The sequence below is a fragment of the Anomaloglossus baeobatrachus genome, chromosome 3 (genome assembly GCF_048569485.1).
Source record: "Anomaloglossus baeobatrachus isolate aAnoBae1 chromosome 3, aAnoBae1.hap1, whole genome shotgun sequence".
In the NCBI taxonomy this organism is placed as follows: Eukaryota; Metazoa; Chordata; class Amphibia; order Anura; family Aromobatidae; genus Anomaloglossus; species Anomaloglossus baeobatrachus.
The window spans coordinates 405,139,440-405,164,759 of NC_134355.1; the positions used below are offsets into that span (position 1 = coordinate 405,139,440).

Consider the following 25,320-nt stretch of genomic DNA (forward strand, 5'->3'; position numbering starts at 1 on the left):
AGAAAGGGTTTAGGAATCATAGCTCTGTAATGCATAGCCTCCTCTTTTTCAAGGGACCAAAAGTAATTGGACAAGGGACTCTAAGGGCTGCAATTAACTCTGAAGGCGTCTCCCTCGTTAACCTGTAATCAATGAAGTAGTTAAAAGGTCTGGGGTTGATTACAGGTGTGTGGTTTTGCATTTGGAAGCTGTTGCTGTGACCAGACAACATGCTGTCTAAGGAACTCTCAATTGAGGTGAAGCAGAACATCCTGAGGCTGAAAAAAAAGAAAAAATCCATCCGAGAGATAGCAGACATGCTTGGAGTAGCAAAATCAACAGTCGGGTACATTCTGAGAAAAAAGGAATTGACTGGTGAGCTTGGGAACTCAAAAAGGCCTGGGCGTCCACGGATGACAACAGTGGTGGATGATCGCCGCATACTTTCTTTGGTGAAGAAGAACCCGTTCACAACATCAACTGAAGTCCAGAACACTCTCAGTGAAGTAGGTGTATCTGTCTCTAAGTCAACTGTAAAGAGAAGACTCCATGAAAGTAAATACAAAGGGTTCACATCTAGATGCAAACCATTCATCAATTCCAAAAATAGACAGGCCAGAGTTAAATTTGCTGAAAAACACCTCATGAAGCCAGCTCAGATCTGGAAAAGTATTCTATGGACAGATGAGACAAAGATCAACCTGTACCAGAATGATGGGAAGAAAAAAGTTTGGAGAAGAAAGGGAACGGCACATGATCCAAGGCACACCACATCCTCTGTAAAACATGGTGGAGGCAACGTGATGGCATGGGCATGCATGGCTTTCAATGGCACTGGATCACTTGTGTTTATTGATGACATAACAGCAGACAAGAGTAGCCGGATGAATTCTGAAGTGTACCGGGATATACTTTCAGCCCAGATTCAGCCAAATGCCGCAAATTGCTCGGACGGCGCTTCATAGTACAGATGGACAATGACCCCAAGCATACAGCCAAAGCTACCCAGGAGTTCATGAGTGCAAAAAAGTGGAACATTCTGCAATGGCCAAGTCAATCACCAGATCTTAACCCAATTGAGCATGCATTTCACTTGCTCAAATCCAGACTTAAGACGGAAAGACCCACAAACAAGCAAGACCTGAAGGCTGCAGCTGTAAAGGCCTGGCAAAGCATTAAGAAGGAGGAAACCCAGCGTTTGGTGATGTCCATGGGTTCCAGACTTAAGGCAGTGATTGCCTCCAAAGGATTCGCAACAAAATATTGAAAATTCAAATATTTTTTTCGGGTTTGGTTTATTTGTCCAATTACTTTTGACCTCCTAAAAGGTGGAGTGTTTGTAAAGAAATGTGTACAATTCCTACAATTTCTATCAGATATTTTTGTTCAAACCTTCAAATTAAACGTTACAATCTGCACTTGAATTCTGTTGTAGAGGTTTCATTTCAAATCCAATGTGGTGGCATGCAGAGCCCAACTCGCGAAAATTGTGTCACTGTCTAAATATTTCTGGACCTAACTGTATACCTCCCAGTGGTAAATGTTTTTAAGCCCTTGCACTTAGTGCATCGGCTTTACCAGTCTAGGAATTGCACTCCTTAATAATGGGAAAAGTATTTTTTGAGGCCCTCCTCTTTGTATCTTTCAGTGTGTATTGGAGTACCTCCTTCTAATTTTTGGAAGCCCTTGCACTGAATGCATACGCTTCACCAGGGTAGGAGTGAGAATCTTTATAAAATTGTATCAAAATATGGTCACAGTCCCTTCTATACTTCTCTTACTGCATGCATTGCAATCCCTCCTTGGGAATACCCCATTAAATTCCATCTCCAAGATCCTATCTGAAAGGACTGCAGTGTGCTCCTCTGGGAAACATGGTATGTATAACTATACTGCTCTTACTACCTTTTAACTTGCATTTGTAGCCCATGTCATTTTTTATTTTATTTTATTTTTCTGCAGTGATTTCCCTAGCAAATCATAGCCATGCCAATACTTCACATGCTTGTGATGGGGCCAAAAGTGCCCACACTGGAAAAGCTTGCTGATTGGCTGCTCTGCAACCTTTCAACAAGCATTATTCAGGTGACAAACCAGAACAGGCCCTGATGGACAGTAAAAAGTCTGTGTTTGGGTTTCTGTGGCAAACAAAACGTGTTTGGTATAGACCCCACATGTTACAGTTTGGATTCGCTCATCTGTATTTTTCTAAGACGTCTTTTTTACAACCTAAACAAGCCCACCTTTTCTAACCTTGCTTTTGAACTGACTCTAACTTTTGAATATCCTTTTTAAAATGTAGAACCTGAAACTGGATGCCATATTTTACATATAGCCTTACCAGTGATCTATAGAGCGTTAACAATACATTAGGATCACAGGTTTAATCTCTCTTTTCAAACTTTTAACCACTCTAAAATCTTGTTTGCTTTAGCAGCTGCTGCTTGACATTGAGTGCTGCTGCTCAGCTTATTTGTAACCAGAATGCGTAAGTCTTTCTCCTGTTCTGTAGTCCAGAGTTTACATCCAATTAATGTATACATAGCTATAAGATTACTCCATCCTAGCGCATTATTCTACATTTATCAACATTAAATCTCATTTGCTAAGTGTTTGCTTACTCAGACATCTTATCCAGATCATTTTGTAAGATTGTACTACCAAGCTGAGTTTTTACATAGTTTAGTGTCATCAGCAAAGACTGATACTTTACTCTTAATCTCATCCACAGGGTCATTAAAGGAAATCTGTCAACAGGTTTTTACCACCTAATCTGAGAGCAGCATAATATAGTGGCAGCGATCCTGGTTCCAGTGGTGTGTCACTTACTGGGCTGCTTAGTGTAGTTTTGATAAAATTACTTTTTAATCAACAGTAGATTATCAATAAAGGACTACTTAGCATGCTGCCAGGTTGTCCAGCATATTAATGAGCTCTGTATAACTCTTAGATCTGCAGGAGAGAAAACATTGATTTTAATAAACTGACAGCAAACAGCCCAGTAAGTGACACATCATTGGAATCAGGCTCCTTGTCTCTACAATATACTGCTCTCAGATGGGGTAGCAAAAACCTGGTGACAGCTTCCTATTAATAAAGAGACAAAAAAATGGGCCTAGCACAGATCACTGCGGTACCCCACTGCTGACTATAGCTCATTTAGAGAATGTACCATTTATTACGACTCTTTGCAAATGGGTGAGGAATTGGTTAAAAGACAGGAAACATATAGTTTCCCCTAGACCCTGTTTCTGGAGCTTTAGTATTATGCTGTTATGTGGTACAGTATCAAATGCCTCTTTACCTATATGTAGATTTGCACTTACCTCCTCATAGAAACCCAACATGTTGGTTAGACATGACTTATCTTTCATGAATCCATGATGATTGTCCATTACTATATTATTCTCTGCAACATATTTATGCAGGTCATCTCTAATAGTTCCCTCAAAAACTTAAATGCCACTGATGTCAGACTTACTGGATGGTAGTTGCCTGAATCCATCCTCCTACCATTCTTAAATTTCAGTATCGCGTCAGCCATTCTCCAATCCTGAGGCACCAACCCTGTTACAAGAGAGTCTAAGGGGTACTTTGCATGCTGCGACATCGCAAGCCAATGCTGCGATGTCGAGCGCGATAGTCCCCGCCCCCCGTCGCAGTAGCGATATCTTGTGATTGCTGGCGTAGCGAACATTATCGCTACGCCAGCTTCACATGCACATACCTGCCCTGCGACGTCGCTCTGGCCGGCGACCCACCTCCTTACTAAGGGGGAGGGTCGTGCGGCGTCACAGTAACGTCACACGGCAGGCGGCCAATAGGAGCGCAGGGGCGGAGATGAGCGGGACGTAAACATCCCGCCCACCTACGTCCTTCCACATTGCAGCCGGGACGCAGGTAAGGAGATGTTCCTCGCTCCAGCGGCTTTACACACAGCGATGTGTGCTGCCACAGGAACGAGGAACTACATCGTACCTGTCGCTACACCGGCATTATGGAAATGTCGGACCCTACACCGATGATACGATAACGACGCTTTTGCACTCATTAATCATATCAAAAAAGATTTGTAGTGTGCAAAGCCCGCCTAAGAAGATGAGATACAGCGGTTTTTCAATTACTGAGTGCAATTCCCTTAATATCCTTGGATAAATGCCATATGGCCTGGGGGATTTGTCAATGCCTGTCTAATGTCACAGGCAGCCTTTTCTTTGTACATTATAATTATCTTGTTATTATCAGTTTTTAAGGGACCAATACCATCCCATCTTTTTTTATTTTTTATGGCATTGATGTATTTATAAAACTTTGGGGGGTATTATTATGATGTTGCTGACAATTTGTGTTTCAGTAGCTAACTTTGTTATCTTGATTTATTTTTTTACATTTCCTATTGATATCTTTATACTTCTGAAATGCTATTTCTTTATTCTCAACCTTCAATATGTTGAATGCCCTTCTTTTTGTTGTATTATACTTTGTACAGTCTTATTTATCCATAGTAGTTTTTATTTATTCCTTATTCCTGGACATTTTATTACCTGAGGATTTCAGTTTTCTACAGGATTCTAGTAATATTCTTTAAATTTGCCCCATTTATGTTCGGTATCACCAGGTATGACATGGTCCCAGTCTACACTGTTAAGCTCTTCCCTTAATGTGTTGAAATCAGCTGTCTTAAAATTCCAGGTTTTAGCATTTCCCCTTTGAAATGTTCTATTGAATATTACTTTGGAGCTTACCATATTATGATCGCTGGTGCCCAAGTGCTCAAGGACCTATAGATCTCAAATTGTATCTGGTCTAATTGACAGGACTAGATCTAGCAAAGTATCTCCTCTCGTCGGTTCATCTACCATCCGATAGAGGAAATTGTCTTGAGCTGTGGATAAGAACTTACAGCTTTTAGCACAACCAGAACAAATCATCTCCCATTGAATATCTGGATCGTTGACATCCCCCATAATAAGGGTCCTGGTATGAATTGCTGCCATTTTCATTTGTTACAGCATTTCATCCTTTATGTATTCAGCTATGTCAGGAGGCTTAAAGAAAACTCCAATTAGCAGCTTTCCATTATTCCCCTCCCCATGTAAATTTACCTATACTGAGTCACTGCTTCTCCCAGTTTCGTCATTGAACACAGGTGTTAAGTTAGATTTAACAAAAATACACACCCTTCCTCCTTTTCTGCCTTTCCTGTCCTTTCTGAATGGGGTGTAAGCCCCTAAGTTTGTTACCAAGTTGTGGCTCTCAGCCAGGTTTTCATAATGCCCATCACATTGTCATCTGTGCCTGATATTACAGTCTGCGTTTGCTAGCTTGTGGCACCGGCAGTATTTCTGAAAACACCACCTTTAAGGTCCTAGAATTTAGCTTGTCTGCTAATTCTCTATAATCATTTTTAAGGACCTTCTACCTTCCTCTAAGTTTTTCATTGGTACCAACGTGTAATTTAACATCTGGGTTTTCCCCAGCCCAACTCAACAATCTGTCTATCTGATCCGCAATATGCCCAACCACCGCATTATGGTTTGAAAAAGTCTAGGACAGGTTAAGTCAGGTACTCCATGTTGTTTTGCTAATCCAAATTTTCAGTAATAATAGTAACAATAATAATTACAAGTAATGAGATGAGAGTTCTTGTCTCCTATAGGGAGAAGATGGAAAACCAGGTCCACCAGGAATGGAAGGTCAACGAGGACTACCAGTAAATATCACAAACTATCATTTTATGTGGCGCTAGTTTGAGAAATCATTTTGCCTATATTCAGAGGTATTTATATACTACACCATAACAATAAAATATGATCAAAACTTCATACAATCACAGGAATAGTCCAATACACAAAAAGTGTTTTTCTCCCTTCACTACCAAAACTACAACAGTCATAATATATACTGTATATATATTTAAAGACATAAAAGTTGTTGCCTTGATAAATTCACAGATGTGTAGCATATTATACAACAGACCTGCTTGCTAATTAGCTCTATTAAAATCATAGCTCAGGCAGTGCATGTGAAACTGATGTTTAGTTGCAGCTGAATCTCCCTGCAACTTCTGCATTCACACATGCTCCATTCACATTAGTGTTCTTACTTTTGCAAAAAAAACATGATAGTGTATGGGCATGTTCACAGGTCTGCCTTCTTTCTTTGCTGACCACTAGTTTTTTGGGGTTTTTTTGCACAAGATAAAAATAGATGCAACATTAATTATAAAAAGGAGCACATGGAGCAAAGATGGAGGAAAGTTGGATCCACCTTAGGCCTCTTTCACACGTCAGTGAAAAACACACACGTTTTTCACTGATGTGATAAAGGTGCAACTGTCTCTCCATGTGCCATGATTTTGGCACACGTGTGATCTCCGTGTGTTATCTGTGAGATCAGGCACTTACACTAACCTATCCATGCTCCTGCTGTCCGTGGTGCCGAAGTCTCCCGCTATGCTGTGTCTGGCCGCTGCTGTCTCCTCTCTGCAGCTACTTCCGGGTCGGCAATGCAGTGCATATGTATGAGCATAATTAGCCAGCCTGGAAGCAGAGACAGCAGAGGCTAAGACAACATAGCTCAAGATGAGTGAGTTTAAAAAGCTTTTTCATTTAAATGTTCATGTTTTTTGGGTACGTGTTTCATGGATCACACCATTGTGTGGTCCGTGGGACATCAGTGATGCCAGAATAAAATGAACTTGTTTCCATGTGGAACACATGGACACGCGTGTGCGTCGCAAGGAAACACATCAGTGAGAAAGCACTGATGTGTGCGCAGACCCATTGATTTTAATGGGTCTGCATATGTCCATGATTATGGTACGTATAAAAACTACAACATACGTACCACAATTACTGACGTGTGAAGGAGGCCTTATATAGACAGTGACTTCACAGGTGCTTCCAGACATACAGTATACATTTAACAGAGGAGAATAATGAAAACTATACAGTGGTATCTCTTACCGATCGAATATTATTGCATTTGTTAAATTCACAGGGTCTTTTTTAGGATAATTTATAATGAAATAGCAGAATCTACTGCACCATTCCTCACTTTTTTGGGGAAGAGTGAAGAAGTGGTATACTGAAATATATATTTATCAGATGGAGGCCAACACATCACTTTTTGACATTTGTATCAATAGAAGCCTATAGACACATTTAATGTGTAAATTGGTAAAATTCCCAACAAACATACAAACATGAAGTTAAACCAATATGTAAACAAGGCTTAATAGTGATCAACACATCAAAGCCTTGCTACCGGGGGTACAAAACTACATCATAACATTTCCTGGAAAGCCACAATGTGCCGATAAAACCTGACAATCTCATATATGCTCAAAATTAAATATAAATATCCACATCTATTTATGGTATTTACACACAGAAACCGACATATACCAGTATATTCAGTCATAGTCTTTAAATTCTTTAGTTTTACTTATCAGGAGTTAATAAAAAACATCTTAACCTTGCAAGGCCTTAAAATAAGGTAAATACAACCTTAGATGATCAATAACGCATAACAAATTACACCGAAATTGTTTATATAACAAAACTAAAGGCCACTTTACACACAGCGACATCGCTAGCGATGTCGCTGATGAAAGCACCCGCCCCCGTAGGTTGTGCATCACGGGCAAATCGCTGCCCATGGCGCACAACATTGTTAGTCCCCATCACACATACTTACCTGCCTAGCGACGTCGCAGTAGCCGGCGAACCGCCTCCTTTCTAAGTGGCCAATTTGTGTGGTGTCACAGCGACGTCACTAAGCGGCTACCCAATAGAAGCGGAGGGGAGGAGATCAGCGGGCGGAACATCCCACCCACCTTCTTCCTTCCTCATTGCTGGCGGCCGCAGGTGCGGTGATGTTCCTCGTTCCTGCGGTGTCACACATAGCGATGTGTGCTGCCGCAGAAATGACGAACAACCTGCATCCTGCAACAGCAATGATTTTGGGATTAGAACGATGCATCAACGATCAACGATATGGTGAGTATTTTTGATCGTTAACGGTCGTTCGTGCGTTTCACACGCAACGACGTCGCTAATGAGGCCGGATGTGTGTCACGAATTTCGTGACCCCAACGACATCTCGTTATCGATGTCGTTGCGTGTAAAGTGGCCTTAAGTCAAAATGCAGAAGCACTGCGTGAAAAATTAAGTGCACTCTTACTTCTGAAATGAAGGCTAAGAGAGTAAGTAGCAGTGTGATACATTTGCTACAATTGTTCATCAGCAAGTGACCACCTCTAAAAAAGCAGAAGGTTTAGCAATTTGCTAGTCTAGAGCAATCTGGTGTGCTTTAACACAATGCCAAGGAGGAAAGACATAACCAATGAGCTTAGAGAAGCAATTTTTCCCACCAATCAATCTATGATGGGTTATAAAAAGAGATGAATGGATCATTACAAATACCAATTCACTGACTTTGAATCATTTTCTGAAAAAATTATATTTGCAGCAAATAAAATCTCATTGCTCAAAAGCTACTAATTACTTAGAGTATACATGTGGGGAAGCAAAGAGTGAACCCTACTGATAGTAACCCCATTCACGACTTATGATGTATATTTACTAGGGATGATCAAATACCTCTAATATTCGGCTTTGCGAATATTTCCAAATACCTCGCTGTTATTCGGCTATTCGATGCACAATGTAAGTCTATGGGAAGCCTGAATAGTACCGAATAGCTGTTATTTGGGTTTCCCATAGACTTACATTGTGCATCGAATATTCGCGAATAGTCGAATAGCGGCAAGGTATTCGGAAAATATTCGCGAAGCCAAATAATCAAAGTATTTGATCATCCCTAATATTTACGTCATATGTTGTGTCCCTTGCTTTGATGCAAGTTTGCATGCTGAGCTCGCATCAATTCTCTGCACATGTTGACTGATCTGATTAGCCGACGTGCCTTTAACAGCCGTGGGTAGATCAGAGGTTTTTGACAGCAAAATTTAACACTTGCCGGCGGGGAGCGCGTCATTCCCCTCTCCCATCGGCGGCCTTGTGATGGCACCGATGGGTTTGGTGACAGCCAGGGGTCAGCTGATGACCCCTGTGTCTGTGATGACGAACTTCTTCTTGATAAGAAATCATGATAATTTCTGCTGCACAGAGCTATGCTGATGCACTGCAGTATAAAGCACAAGCCATCGGGTGATCACAGCTTTAAGTCCTTTAAGGGGACTAACAAATACAATAAAAAACGAGGAAAAAAGTGAAAAATATGAAAAAAAAAAATAAAAAAGCACAAAGAATTAAATCCCTCCTCCTTTTGCCCCATTGAAAATAAAACAATAATACAAAAATACACATATTTGATATCGCTCAGTTCAGAAAGGACCAATCGATAAAAATATAAAATAAATTAATCTGATCAGCATACAGTATACCAAAAAAGAAAAAACCCTTTAGAATTATTTTTTTGGGGCCACCCCAATATTGCAATAAAATACAGCAAGAGGAGATCAATACATTGCATCTACTGAAAAAACAGTATCAGTAAAACCGTCAACTAATGGAGAAAAAAATAAGCCATCACTTCGCCCCAGATTCCAAAAAATAAAAACATTACTAGTCTCAGAAAATGGCAACAAAAGCGAATTTTTTTTTTTTTACAAATTTTTTCCACTACTTAAATTGAAAGAACACTGTACACATTTGGTATCTTCATACTCTTATTGGCCTAGAGAATCAGAATGCCAGTTCAGTTTTACCATATAGTGAACATGGTAAATAAACAACCGAAAACACAATTGTGAAAGTCAACTTTTTTTTGCAATTTCTTCAACTATATGCTAAAATTAATGGTTTCATTCAAAAATACAACTCGTCCCACAAAAAAATAAGCCCTCATACGGCTATATTGACACAAAAATAAAAAAGTTATGGTTCTTGGAATAAGGGGAGGAAGAACAGAAGGCGCAAACATGGGAAATTGTCGTGTGATGAAGGTGTTAAGAGCTTACGCTCTACAGGAGTGAGCGAGGACCCTGCTCACCTTAAGTGCTTACATTCTGCAGGTCAGAAAGTTATAACCTTTCTGACCCAAAGGCCTTAGATTCTACCGTACATAAATAGAGAGAGAGGAACCTGCTGATCATAAGGGCTAACACTCTATAGGTGCAAGCGTACCTTTCTGATGTTAAAAGCTTACACTCTACAACCAAGTGAAATAGTGAGAGAGAGGTGACTCTGCTAACCACTTGAGCTTACATGGATTCTGACTCACAGTGACTCTGGAGATGGAAAACAACTCTGCTGTAAAAACTGTGCTCCACTGGGAACTGCTGATCTGTGATGGCCCAAGCACTGACCACCACTGTGCAAGGTGTGATAATCCATAAGACATCATAGCTACAGTATTATGAGAAAGACCGAGCAGCAACACAAAATTAAATTAGTTCATCCGCTGGTGCTTCAACAGTGTGGGAAATGCTGCCCCTAAAGTTTTTGTTTTTTTTACAAACCACAAATCAAATGCCATAATATTCATATATGTGAGAAACCACAAATTTCAGGAAATTCGACTCGATCCTTTGCTCATCTCTAATTATAAAGCCATTTTCAAACAATTTGAAATCCATCGATCTATAATGAGAAAAATCAAGTTACAAGTGGAAAACGTTCAAGACAGTTGACAATTTTCTGAGCAGTGAATGTTACAGCATATTAACCCCAAGGTAACACAGAGAGACATTTTAAAGTTCCTAAGCGCTACAGCTCAGACTCTAAAAAGCCTCCATAACCAAGTTAGAAGTTCAAACTCATAAAAAAGAGAATGTCTGAAGAATTATGGTTTGTTTGAAAGAGTTGACAGAAGACACCCTCTTCTTTCTAAAGAGAACATGTCACCATTTGATTAAGTTATCAAAGATAGATTTTTTTGCCCAAAATGCTCGGTAACACATTTGATGGCAACCACATAATTCAGATCTGCACAAACATCTCATATCAACTATCAAATACTCTAGAAGAAGAGTGATGGATTGGGCTTGTTTTACTGTTTGAAGACCTGGGAAAGTAGCAGCTATTTAATCTACTAATCTATCATGAACTCTCTCAGTCTCAAAGTATTCAAACTTGTAGCCATCTACCTAATAGTTAAAGTGTGGTTGAAATTAAGTCAAACTGGCGCAGTGATACAAAGCAATAAAACAATTCTACATCATACCATATTTGCTGAAAAAGAAACCAGTCAAGATATTGCAATGGCCAAATCAAAGTACAGACGTCAACCCAACTGAACTGCTGGGGTGGGCCTTCAAGAGTTGTATTAATAGAGAAACACATAGTTCAAAACATACCAAGGTGACCAAAAAGAAAGAATGGAGTATAGGCCAAAAATGTAGCTACTCAAATTCAATTTTATATCACAAATACATAAAATCATGTAAAAAGGAGACATAGATAGAATTCTGTTGAAAGGATCAAACCCCATAATGACTGGCACAAATAATGTAATCAAATTAAGCACTATAAATCATTTTGGTGTAGAATAATAAATAAATATTAAGGAAGGCACACAGTTGGTGAATCACCAAAGAACAGATGTGCATACATTAAGTGCACAGCCAGTAGAATAATGATAGGTAAGAGACCAAGGTAACAAGAGGGTAACATAATAGTGAACTTGATCAAATCCCCGATTAAAGTGCAAGTGCAAAGGAGGACAAATCAGTAAACTCCAACAAAAAAACCCCAAAATGTCAGATATCCAATAGTTTGGTAAAAGGTTATCTACAATGTCCAGTGGCACAAAAGATGAAAGCTATCCTGTGATAGAGGCAAAAGAGTAATTAAATTTGCTTATGCAAACAGAGGAACAAATATATTAGGGAATTATCCCAAAGAAGAATACTTGGTCAAGATAAATACAAACAAAGTAGAGGGACAAAAAAACTCTGTATGAATAGAAATGAAGCATCTCAACGCATGTTTCGTGTTAGCTTCTTCCAAGGGTGTGTAATAGAGTAGTAGCACTGACCTTTTTATAAGAACCAGTTGAGAGCAATAAGACTCATGGTGGTCGCACGATATCTGGAAGTCAGGGCTCTTTGTCCCGCATCACATCTGCCCACACACATTAGACACATCAAGATGTGGGTAGGATGAGGTAAGGCAAAAGGAGACATTGCCTCAGCAACCAGGGATGCGCTGCCTGGTATGAATGCACACCACTCACTGGCTCGTTGAGAATTGCTGAATGAACTAGATGGTAGGAACTAGAGTCCCAGGTATATACCAGTATTAGCATAGTGAAACGCAAAGCAAGGTAGAATGACGCGTTGACTTGGAAATCGGGGACACACAGCCCAACATGAGCATATACTGTTCACTCAATACTCTCTATATGAAATAGTTTAGTAATAATAACAATGCCCCAGATGTATAACAATATTAATATAATTAAATAATTATACGGACCCAAGGATATTAAATATACACTCATACACTCATCAGGATCACACCTGCTAGCACAACAACAAAATAAAACAATAAAAACACAATCTACTGGAAAAATATATATATATATTTTTTAAATATATAATTAACTAAAGGATAACAATGATAACATAGTTAATTAAACACGTTTACATTAGTAACAATAATAATAATAATAATAATAATAATAATAATAAGGCAACGCGCTAAAGGACTTTACGGGGGATACACAGCAGCAACTGAGTTAGCTATACATATACATACACATATATACACACACACACACACACACACACACACACACTTTTCCCAGACCAGTTGCCAGCATTCTATAAATTTTGTGTATGCACACGGATTTGTTCACTAACATATTTGAGCCTCTAAAGCTGGGTGTACATGTGGACCGGCTTCAAAGAAGTGCATTGCGCATGATTGGAAGTGCAGAAAACTGCTGTTCCTTGGCTCTTCTGTGTACGCAAGACATCTTCTGCACTTCTGCTCATGCGTACACCTCTCTCAAGCTAGAATACGTACATCCGGCCTCAAAGGCTGAATGAGCGAACAAAGCCACATGCATGCGTGAGATTTTGAGATTTAGTGATGACGCCGCCGCTTGTAAATCATTTGATCATCCCACCGGGGCAGGATAACATGCTAAGTGGGGCAACTTGTCTAGGGAAACTAACGCCCTATCGACTAGCTAAAGGTTAATTTACATATCCTAAACAAACCTTAAAAATAAGTTTTCTAAAAATCTGTTTATGTGTCCAATATAATAGAGGGACTGTTAGACAGGGAATTTAGATAAGTAGACACATCTGCTGGTGGTTCTGGGGGCACAGGGGACTTGTCATGTTCGCTGTAATTTTTTCAGAGTTATTGCTGCAGATTTTGTTCATAATAATGAGTCGGCAAAAATCTGCTCCAAAAATGCATGTAAAAATGTGCCAAAAAAGTGTGCATCTTACAGTGCCTTTTTCCTGCCAAGAGATGCAGAAATGGTGGAGAAATATCTGCAACAAATATTTAACGTGTGAAAATAGGCGTACTTTGCATGTTGCGACATTTGTACCGAAATATCTTCGGGGTCACGGTTGTTGTGACGCCCATCCGGCGCCGGTAGCGACATCGCAATGTGTAAATCCTAGGAGCGACGACGAACGAGCATGAAACAGTCAAAAATCAGTGATCTGTGTCACGTCGTTCATTTTCATAATGTCGCTCCTGCTGCAGGTACAATGTTGTTTGTCGCTCCAGCGGTGTCACACATCACTGTGTGTAAACCCGCAGGAGCGACAAACATCTCCTTACCTGCGTCTCGACGGCAATGCGGAAGGGAGAAGGTGGCCGGGATGTTAAGTCCCGCTCATCTCCGTCCCTCCGCTTCTATTTGCCGGTCGATTAGTGACGTCAAGGTGACGTCGCGGTGACGCCGAACGCACCTCCCCCTTGAAGGAGGAATAGTTCGGCAGTCACCGCGACGTCGCCGACCAGGTATGTGCGTGTGATGCTGCCGTAGCGATAATGTTCGCTACAGCAGCAATCACAAGATACCGCATGTGCGACGGGGGGCGGGTGCTATCGCGCTGGACATCACTAGCCGATGCTAGCGATGTCGCAACGTGCAAAGTACCCCATACTCTTTGGTGTTCATAAATGGTATTTACTAAGTATTTACTAAAATAGTCAATTTAGGAGAGCTGAATTTAAGAGTACAAGACACAACTACTTAGAGGCCTTCACAATGTATATATTTATAAGATAATTACCTAATATTTTTGTGTTTCTTATTTTATATTTTTAAATTAGGGAATACCAGGGATTCCTGGAAGTGATGGTGTTAACGGTTTGAAGGTATGATATCACATTGTTTTCATAATGGGAATGTTAAACTTCAAAGCACTACTACAGCATTCTTTTTCAGTGTTGGAGTGGTGCTTTAAACCTAAGCCTCCTGCCCTGGTCTTATACTCACCCTCTCAGATTCATCTTATTTTCGGTGTCACTCTGGTCTCGCAGCACAGTCTTGTGATTACAACCTCTGACTGGACAGAAGTCAGAAGTTACATGAAATGCTCTAAATGCATGTCTATGAAAGCCAGAATGAATGTCTTATAGACTTGTATTGACTTGTGACATCTGGCTTCCTGCTTGACACACTGGAGCAGCCGGCAGGTTCAAACTGCTAGAGACCGAAAGGAGCTGCGGAGAAAGCAGAAGAAGTCGGTGAGGGTCAGTATAACACCAGGGAACCTATTATTATTATTTTTTATTATTATTATTATTATTATTATTAGTGCCATTCCATGGAGTTTTACAAGTGAAAAGGATATACATAAAAAACAAGTACAACAATCATGAACATTACAAAAACAGACTGGTACAGGAGGAGAGAGGACCCTGTCTGCGAGTGTTCACAGTCTACAGGGAATGGGTGAGGACAGAGCTGGTTGCACAGTGGCGCACTGGTCTGAGAGTTATTGTAGGTTGTAGACTTGTCAGAAGAGGTGGGTCTTCAGGTTCCTTTTGAAGGTTTCCACAGTAGGTGAGAGTCTGATATGTTGGGGTAGAGTATTCCAGAGTATGGGGGAGGTGCTGGAGAAATCTTGTATGCAATTGTGGGAAGAGGAGATAAGAGAGGAGTTGAGAAGGAGATCTTGTGAGGATCTGAGGTTGCGTGCAGGTAGGTAATGGGAGAATAGGTCACATATGTAGGGAGGAGACAGGTTGTTGATGGGTTTGTATGTCATGGTTAATGTTTTGAACTGGAGTCGTTGGGCAATGGGAAGCTAGTGAAGGGATTAGCAGAGTGGCAAGGCCAGGGAATAGCGAAGGGACAGGTGGATTAATTGGGCCGCAGAGTTTAGGATAAATTAGAGGAGTGCAAGAGTGCTGGAAGGGAGGCCACAGAGCAGGAGGTTGCAGTAGTCGAGGCGGGAGATGATGAGGGCATGCATCAATGTTTTTGGTGATTCTTGGTTAAGGAAAGGATGACTCTAGGAGATATTTTTGAGTAGTAGTCGACATGAGGTGAAAAGGGCTTGGATGTGTGGCTTGAAGGATAGAGCACAGTCAAGGGTTACTTCGAGGCAACAAGCTTGTGAGACTGGGGAGAGTGAGCAGCCATCAAGTTTGATGGATAGGCTTGTTTGAGGAGTTGAGTGAGGAGGAGGAAAGATAATGAATTCTTAGATTTAAAGCACCACTCCAGTCGTGAAATAAAAACAAAAATGCTGGAATAGTAATTTACACTATTCATGTGTTCATCATATGACCAAAATGTTAAAAAATACAGTTATAACCAAAAATATTCAAATCCCCTTTGCAAATTAGGTTTACTAGCAAAATATATAAACTTTGTTCTAATTGCAATAAACCAATCAAACAAGAACAATATAGCTCAACAAAACTAATATAACAAATGGTTTCTTCAAATTCAACACAAAATGTAATTTCTGAAGACTACTGCCGTCTCAGAATTATTCATACCCTTCATGAAAGTGTCTTTAGTACTTAGCAGATCACTTGGGAACACTGTAAATGTGGAACCAATACTGTGCTGCTGGAGATACGACACACATCCAGGAGAAGTAAAATACGAGGTGGTTTAATTCAACGCGTTTCGAAGTGTAACTCCACTTCTTCATCAGGAAATCCACCAGTATTTCCAGCAGCGCAACAACAGTTCCACATTTACAGTGTTCCCAAGTGATCTTTGGCTTCTTCAGCACGTGGACTCTGCAACAGTTGAATACAGGCTTTACTTCTGGTTGAGGGATACACATTCTCTTATTATTTTTATTCCTTGTTACTGGGTATGACCCTTTAGTGACTTTCATGTGGCACTAAAGGGTGCCTAGCCTTGTATTTAGCCATAAAATAAATAAATAATTAAAAAAAAACACGTGAGGTTCCCCCATCTTTTGTAGCCAGCTAGGGTAAAGCAGACGGCTGAAGCCTGCAAACCACAGCTGGCAGCTTCACCTTGGCTGGTAATCCAAAACAGAGGGCACCCCACGCTGTTATTTTACATTAAATAAATCATTTAAAACAAAAAACGTGGGGTCCCCCCCAAATTGGATCACCAGCCAAGGTAAAGCGGACAGCTGTGGTCTGGTATTCTCAGACTAGGGAGGTCCACTGTTATTGGACACTCCCCAGCCTAAAAATAGCAGGTCACAGCTGCCCCAGAAGTGGCGCATCCATTAGACGTGCCAATCCTGGCGCTTCGCCCCAACTCATCCCATTGCCCTGGTGCGTTGGCAAGCGAGGTAATATATGGGGTTGATGCCAAATGTGTAATGTCACCTGGCATCAAGCCCTGGGATTCGTGATGTCACGCGTCTATCAGATACCCGACATCACCAACCCAGTCAGTAAGAAATAAAAGATAGACAACAAAAAAGTTTTATTTGAAAAAACACTGCCCAAAACATTCCCTCTTTCACCAATTTATTGAAAAGAACAATCAATTCCACGTCCGGCGTAATCCAATAAGGAGGGGATCCCACGGCGATCCATACCATAGTCACTGTCCCATTCAATGAAGAACAGAATGTTCTTCATTGGCTGGGAGAGCAATGCAGTGACCTGAGCTAACATCAATAGCCCAGGTCACTGCAGGGGATGATGAGCGCTGCTGTCAGGAGGATAGATGAGATCATTACCTGCTGTGATCATCTCCTGTACTGCTGACGTCAGCGCTGTCACTGACTTCTATGCCCGCCGCGTTGTCAGCAGTATCGCGAGAGCCCGTGACATCACCGCTAGTGACAGTCTCGGGCCGCTCGCGAAACGGGAATAGACAGCAGTGACCGCGGTGACGTCAGGAGGCAGGAGATCATCACAGCAGGTATTGATCTCATCTCACCTCCTGACAGCAGCGCCCGTCATCCCCGCGGCAGCATGCACTGCTGTGTGTCAGTGTCTGCTTGCGCTGCAGCGTGACAAGCTGCTGATACTGTGGGCAGACACTGACACTGCAGGGCGGGCAGCCACGGTGCTGGAGCGGGACACAGACTGCACGGGCACCTGGAGGTCACACGGAAGTGCTTCTGTGTGGCGTCCAGGGAGTGTGACGTCTGTGTTTACTCTGCTCTGCTTCCTCTTCCTGGCATAATGACATCACTCCCTGCAAAACCGCAGGCAGCGATGAGCATTACCGAAGGTAAATTGCGGATATACCGGGGGTATGCCGCACATCATTTGCTACCTGCGGTATACCCCCGGTATTTCGCGATTACATTACAGTGAATGGAGTGAAATACCGGGGGTATTCCGCAGGTACCTGCGGAAAAGAAGTGACATGCACATTTTCTCAAGAAATGTTCTCAAGAAAATCTTCAGAAAGAATTTTCTTGAGAAAAAAACGCAGTGTGCACACAGCTATTTTTTTTTCCCATAGGTTTTGCTAGGAAATGTCTGCAGAAAGATTTCAAACATTTCTCAAGAAATTTCCACAGCAAAACTGCGGGTAAATCCGCAGGTAAAAATGGCTAGTGCGCACAGGGCCTAAGGCTATGTGCACACTAGAAAAAGGATTTTTCTTAAGAAATTTCTTAAGAAAATTTCTTGAGAGTGAAGGATTAGCGCACCTGCGTTAAAAAACGCACCAAAAACGCACCTGTGTTTATACCGCGATTTGGTGTGTTTTCGGTGCATTTTTGGTGCGTTTTTACCGCTAGTTGCTCCCTGCGTTATTGTGCCATTATCTATGGTAACTAACGCAGTTAGCTGCAGAAAAGAAGTGACATGCTCATTCTTTTTCTTAAGAAAATCTACTGAAAGAATTTTCTTAAGAAAAAAATGCAGTGTGCGCACAGCTAATTTTTTTTGCCATAGGTTTGGCTGGGGAATGTCTGCAGAAAGGTTAAAAGAATTTCTCAAGAAATTTCTGTAGCAATAACGCACCAAAAACACAGGTAAAAAACGCAGTGTGTGAACACAGCCTAAATTAGACAGAAGAAAACTGGAGAGAAAGGAGTATAAATACATACAAAAAAAACCCCATTTTTTCATTAAAAATTACAAATTTTTATTTATGTGTATAATAAAAACAGTCAATTGTAAATTGATCCAAGAATTTAAGAAATTAGGTTTTTTTTCCTGTCAGTCAGATAAGGAAAATGTTACAAATATGACAAATATTGTCCAAATTACTGACACAAATAAGCATACCACCAGGGGGAGCAAGTACAGAAAAGTAGGTCATAACTCAAGCCTGCCCAAACCTTTAGAGCAATAAATAATCACAAATAAATATCATGTGTCAAAAGCCATTAGTGCAAGCTAGAGAGAAAGACATAGAGCATATTAGCATAATAGTAAAAAATTACATCAACCGGTCATCTGACAATACAGAAATATGTTGGCTGTAGAGGCGGATTAAGGGGTACTTTGCACGTTGCGACATCGCTACTGCGATATCGTCGGGGTCAAATCGAAAGTGATGCACATCCGGCACCAGTAATGACATCGCAACGTGTAAAGCCTAGATGCACCAATAAACGATCGCAAAAGCGTCGTAAATCGGTGATCTGTGTTGTGTCGGTCATTTTCATAATTTTGCTGCACCGACAGGTACGATGTTGTTCCTCGTACCTGCGGCAGCACACATCGCTGTGTATAAAGCTGCAGGAGCGAGGAACATCTCCTTACCTGCCTCCAGCAGCTATTCGGAAGGAAGGAGGTGGGTGGGATGTTTATGTCCCGCTCATCTCTGCCCCTCCGCTTCTATTGGCCGCCTGCCGTGTGACGTCGCTGTGACGTCACACGACCCGCCCCCTTAGGAAGGATGCAGGTCGCCAGCCAGAGTTACGTTGCAGAGCAGGTAAGTGCGTGTGAAGCTGCTGTAGCGATAATGTTCACTACAGCAGCTATCACAAGAGATCGCATCTGCGACGGGGGCGGGGACTATCGCGTTCGGCATCGCTACAATCGGCTAGCAATGTCGCAGCGTGCAAAGTACCCCTAAGAGTAGCCAGGCCCCCGGGCAGTTAAGAAGGCATGCCCCCCAGCCCTGATGTATCTTGTGATATGTATCATGTGACATGTCACATGATCCCCTTGATAGATGCACCTGTATGCAAGGTGTCGATTCGTATTGAATTGATGATGCCCTACAACTTTGTAATTCACTTTTTTTCTCTATTTCGTTCCATTTTCGAAATTAAAATGCTAACTCTGTTGTTTTCCACCAGGTGGTGCTATAGGTGGTTTCATTGCGCAGCGCATAGCTACTTCACTATACCTAGACACCACTTCTATGCCTATAGCTGCCGTCGTTCTCAAGTTTATGGCGGTGGAAAGGATATGGGTGGACACAATGTATACAGCATGACCCACACATCCTCCTATGCAATTGTGGTGCCCCTGAGGCTACCATTGCAACAGAGGTACTGCACCTCAGTCAGAAGTGTGGTGCCCCATCCTGGGTAAGAAAGAGGCCATCTATGGGTTCATGCACCAAAACCTGCAGACACCCAATTATTAGCTCACACATGAGATCAGGGCCGGGGCAGGTCCCATTAATGCTTAGAGACCAGTAGTCTCATTATGGCACTTAAGCCCAGTGCACTGTCTCTAGAACCATTCAGGGGGTGGAGCTTAGTGGGTGAGCCGTCTGAGGTAAAAAGGGCGGAGCTAAGTTTGAAAGTGAACAGTTGACCGTTGAGAGAGTCAGTCAGTCAGGAGGAGGGAGAAACCGTCTAGGGGTGAGGGCCCCAGGTGTCCTGCTCAACTCTGAGGAGATGGAAGAAAGAATCCCAGTGACTTAGGGGAAGTGTGTCAGACACCCCTATAGTGACGTTTCACAGACTGTAGCTGAAAGTGAAGGGATTGGTCGCAAATGTTGGTCCCAGTCCCTAGGCAATGATGATACTTCAGGACTTCCTAGTAACACCGGAGGCCAGGGTGGCTGTACGCACCTTTAGGCCACAAGCAGCACATAAATGGAAGGGTGCCACAGATTATCAGGGAGTCAGGCAAGCAAAAATCCCTTTGAAGGTCCCCAGAGGGAGCCAGGCAGGCAGAAGTTTCATTGCTGGTCTGCGGCCCATGGCTCAGGGCACTGTGTGTGGAGGCACAGGACAGGAGGGTGAAAGTCAGCGCAGAGAGACTGTCAGGAAAGGCAAACAAAATGGAGAACCGGTACTGGCCTCGGACGTATTCGGGATCGGTGGTTGACCATCACAGAAGATCCCAGCATACCGTGGTGGACTAATCTGGCTGTTATAGAGAATCGGTACAGTGAGTAAAAGACTGTTATTGCGAAGCCACAGTGTCGTCTCCATTCCTCCTGCGTCACAGCCTGCCCTCATAGACCTTTCATTTAATCAACGGTTATCTCGGGGTCTCACTCTACTTGTGCGGAGTAAATCACCTCAGCTGTGCCCTCATCCCCTACCCCGAGAAACCCACAGCGCAGCAGCGGCTCACATAGCTGCAAAACCATGGGTGGCATCACGAACTTTAAAAAATCTCTAAAAATACAACTCCCATCATCATCCCCCTTTATTTTAAAGACAACGCCAGGGTCACGGAGCCGGACTCCCGCCACCGCTGACGTCCCCGGACTAGTCCGGTCCAGTTATGAGTATTGCTTAAGGCCCTGGAGTGGGCGTGTCACAATATTTGGCCCCCACATAACCTTTTATATACAACATTAGACCCCACATAACCTGTATGCAACATGAGCCCCCACTTAGCCTTCTATATAGAGCATGAATCCCCACATAGCTTCCTATTTAGAGAATAAGCCCCCACATAGCCTCCTATATATAGTATAAGCCTCCATACATGCCTCTATATACAGTATGAGCTCCCTCCTAGCCTCTTATATATAGTACTAGAAGGTGGCCCGGTGCGCGGTATGTGCGTATATTTGTGTATGCTGCGGTGTTTGTGTGTTGGGTGTTGTGTGTGTGCGGCGTTGTCTGTGTCTGTGTAGGGCGGTGTTTGTGGTTCCCAGTGTGTGTGTGGTGTGTTGTACGGTGCGCGTGTGGCGGTGTGTGTTTTGGGGGGAGGTGTGCACCCCCATCGTGCTCCATCCCCCATGCTGCGCACTCCCCATCGTGCTCCATCCCCCATGCTGCGCACTCCCCATCGTGCTCCATCCCCCATGCTGCGCACTCCCCATCGTGCTCCATCCCCCATGCTGCGCACCCCCATCGTGCTCCATCCCCCATGCTGCGCACCCCAATCTCCCCATCGTGCTCCATCCCCCATGCTGCGCACTCCCCATCGTGTTCCATCCCCCATGCTGCGCACCCCCCATCGTGCTCCATCCCCTATGCTGCTCACCCCCCATCGTGCTCCATCCCTCATGCTGTGCACCCCCATCGTGCTCCATCTTCCATGCTGCGCACCCCCCATCGTGCTCCATACCCCATGCTGCGCACCCCCCATCCTGCTCCATCCCCCATGCTGCGCACCCCCATCGTGCTCCATCCCCCATGCTGCCCACCCCCCATCGTGCTCCATCCCCCATGCTGCGCACCCCCCATCGTGCTCCATCCCCCATGCTGCACACCCCCCATCGTGCTCCATCCCCCATGCTGCGCACTCGCACTCCCCATCGGGCTCCATCCCCCATGCTGTGCACTCCCCATCGTGCTCCATCCTCCATGCTGCGCACTCCCCATCGTGCTCCATCCCCCATGCTGCGCACCCCCCATCGTGCTCCATCCCCCATGCTGCGCACCCCCCATCGTGCTCCATCCCCCATGCTGCGCACCCCCCATCGTGCTCCATACCCCATGCTGCGTACCCCCCATCCTGCTCCATCCCCCATGCTGCGCACCCCCATCATGCTCCATCCCCCATGCTGCCCACCCCCCATCGTGCTCCATCCCCCATGCTGCGCACCCCCCATCAAGCTCCATCCCCCATGCTGCACACCCCCCATCGTGCTCCATCCCCTATGCTGCACACTCGCACTCCCCATCGTGCTCCATCCCCCATGCTGCGCACTCCCCATCGTGCTCCATCCCCATGCTGCGCACTCCCCATCGTGCGCCATCCTCCATGCTGCGCACTCCCCATCGTGCTCCATCCCCCATGCTGCGCACCCCCCATCGTGCTCCATCCCCCATGCTGCGCACCCCCCATCGTGCTCCATCCCCCATGCTGCGCACCCCCCATCGTGCTCCATCCCCCATGCTGCGCACTCCCCATCGTGCTCCATCCCCCATGCTGCGCACTCCCCATCGTGCTCCATCCCCCATGCTGCGCACCCCCCATTGTGCTCCATCCCCCATGCTGCGCACCCCAATCGTGCTCCATCCCCATGCTGCACACTCCCCATCGTGCTCCATCCCCCATGCTGCGCACTCCCCATCGTGTTCCATCCCCCATGCTGCGCACCCCCCATCGTGCTCCATCCCCTATGCTACTCACCCCCCATCGTGCTCCATCCCTCATGCTGTGCACCCCCCATCGTGCTCTATCTTCCATGCTGCGCACCCCCCATCGTGCTCCATACCCCATGCTGCGCACCCCCCATCCTGCTCCATCCCCCATGCTGCGCATCCCCATCGTGCTCCATCCCCCATGCTGCCCACCCCCCATCGTGCTCCATCCCCCATGCTGCGCACCCCCCATCGTGCTCCATCCCCCATGCTGCACACCCCCCATCGTGCTCCATCCCCCATGCTGCGCACTCGCACTCCCCATCGTGCTCCATCCCCCATGCTGCGCACTCCCCATCGTGCTCCATCCCCCATGCTGCGCACCCCCATCGTGCTCCATCCCCCATGCTGCGCACCCCCCATCGTGCTCCATCCCCCATGCTGTGCACCCCCCATCGTGCTCCATACCCCATGCTGCGCACCCCCCATCCTGCTCCATCCCCCATGCTGCGCACCCCCATCATGCTCCATCCCCCATGCTGCGCACTCCCCATCGTGCTCCATCCCCCATGCTGCGCACCCCCCATCAAGCTCCATCCCCCATGCTGCACACCCCCCATCGTGCTCCATCCCCCATGCTGCACACTCGCACTCCCCATCGTGCTCCATCCCCCATGCTGCGCACTCCCCATCGTGCTCCATCCCCCATGTTGCGCACTCCCTATCGTGCTCCATCCTCCATGCTGCGCACTCCCCATTGTGCTCCATCCCCCATGCTGCGCACCCCCCATCGTGATCCATCCCCCATGCTGCGCACCCCCCATCGTGCTCCATCCCCCATGCTGCGCACCCCCCATCGTGCTCCATCCCCCATGCTGCGCACTCCCCATCGTGCTCCATCCCCCATGCTGCGCACTCCCCATCGTGCTCCATCCCCCATGCTGCGCACCCCCATTGTGCTCCATCCCCCATGCTGCGCACCCCCATCGTGCTCCATCCCCCATGCTATTATTGTTCTCCTATTATACTCAGAGAGGAGTATAATAGGAGGACTATAATAGGAGGAGTAGTCCTGGGGAGATAGGAGTATAATGCCGGCTCCCTGCACATGTGTACCGGGAGCCGGTGTATGCTGGTAACTATGATACACATCGGGTAACTAAGGGACCTTAGTTACCCGATGTGTATAATGCTTACCAGCGTTCACCGGCTCCGTCACGATCCCAGCATCGCAAGGGTATGTCTGGCGCTGCTGGGATCGTGACGGAGCCGGTGTACACTGGTAACTATGATACACATCGGGTAACTAAGGTACCTTTAGTTACGCGATGTGTATAATGGTTACCAGCGTTCACCGGCTCCGTCACGATCAGAGCATCGCAAGGTTATGTCTGGCGCTGCTGGGATCGTGACGGAGCCGGTGTACGCTGGTAACTATGATACACATTGGGTAACCAAGGGACCTTAGTTACCCGATGTGTATAATGGTTACCAGCATTCACCGGCTCCGTCACGATCCCAGCAGCGTAAGGTTATGTCTGGTGATGCGTGCGGAGGGCCGGGGGCGAGCGGTCAATCCATGCGGAGGGCGGGGCCAGGCCGAGGCGAGCGACCAATCCGTGGGGGAGCGAGGCCAGGCCGAGCCCAGCGGCGACCAATCCATGGGGGGGCGGGGCCAGGCCGAGCTCAGCGGCCAATCAGACGGTTGTCACTGTAATGACACTCACCGTGACACAATTTTGGAGCAAGACAGACAGACAGACAGACAGACAGAATAAGGCAATTATATATATAGATGAGCCCCCATGTAGCCCCTATATACAGTACAAACCCCCACACAGCAGGAGCCCCCATATATACCCCTATATACAGAATGAGCCCACACACATCGTTCTATATACTGTATTAGCCCCCACACATTCCATACACATAAATATATAAAAAAACAACACCTCACTTTTCCCCCACTCTACTTCTTCTTGACACCGGCATTTATACACTGGTGCCGACTGATGATCTCATCGCTTCAGTGACTGGAGCTACCTGAGAGCTGAACTGAGGCTCTAAATTGCTGGCAGTGTAGTTCCAGGAAAGCTCCCTGCCCGGAGATGTGCACCAGGGAATAGGAGAGAGTGAGTATACAAAACATTATATTGAGGGCACTCTGGCCATGGGCCCACTCCGAAGCCTCGGGTGGTAGCCAAGATTGCCCTTAATTACAGTCTGCACAAAATTCAATTCCTGGCTAGTGGAGACAAAATAATTTATACAGACAGGACAGTGTGGGATTGCAACTGATTTATTCTTTGAGGTAAAACATTGTTAAAACTAGGCAATGCAATGTTTTACCTCACAAAAAGAATAAGCAGTGATCCCATGCTGTTCTGTCTAGATTCTCTTTTGCTTCATCTTCCTCTACTAAATAAACTGAAGTAGTCATTACAAGTGACTTTTTGTGTTGAATTTAGAAAAAGCACATGTCCTATTAAGGCCCCGTCACACGCACAGATAAATCTTTGGCAGATCTGTGG

General features: G+C 44.7%; 1 protein-coding gene across 1 annotated transcript in view; it reads left to right on the plus strand.

The window, feature by feature from the left end:
- Positions 1 to 25,320, plus strand: part of COL21A1 (collagen type XXI alpha 1 chain) — a 415,279-nt gene that overhangs the window by 304,881 nt on the left and 85,078 nt on the right. Inside the window, exons 16-17 of the mRNA XM_075340296.1 lie at positions 5,639 to 5,692; positions 14,253 to 14,297. Coding sequence (XP_075196411.1) covers positions 5,639 to 5,692; positions 14,253 to 14,297 — 99 coding nt within the window. The remainder of the gene's footprint in view (positions 1 to 5,638; positions 5,693 to 14,252; positions 14,298 to 25,320) is intronic.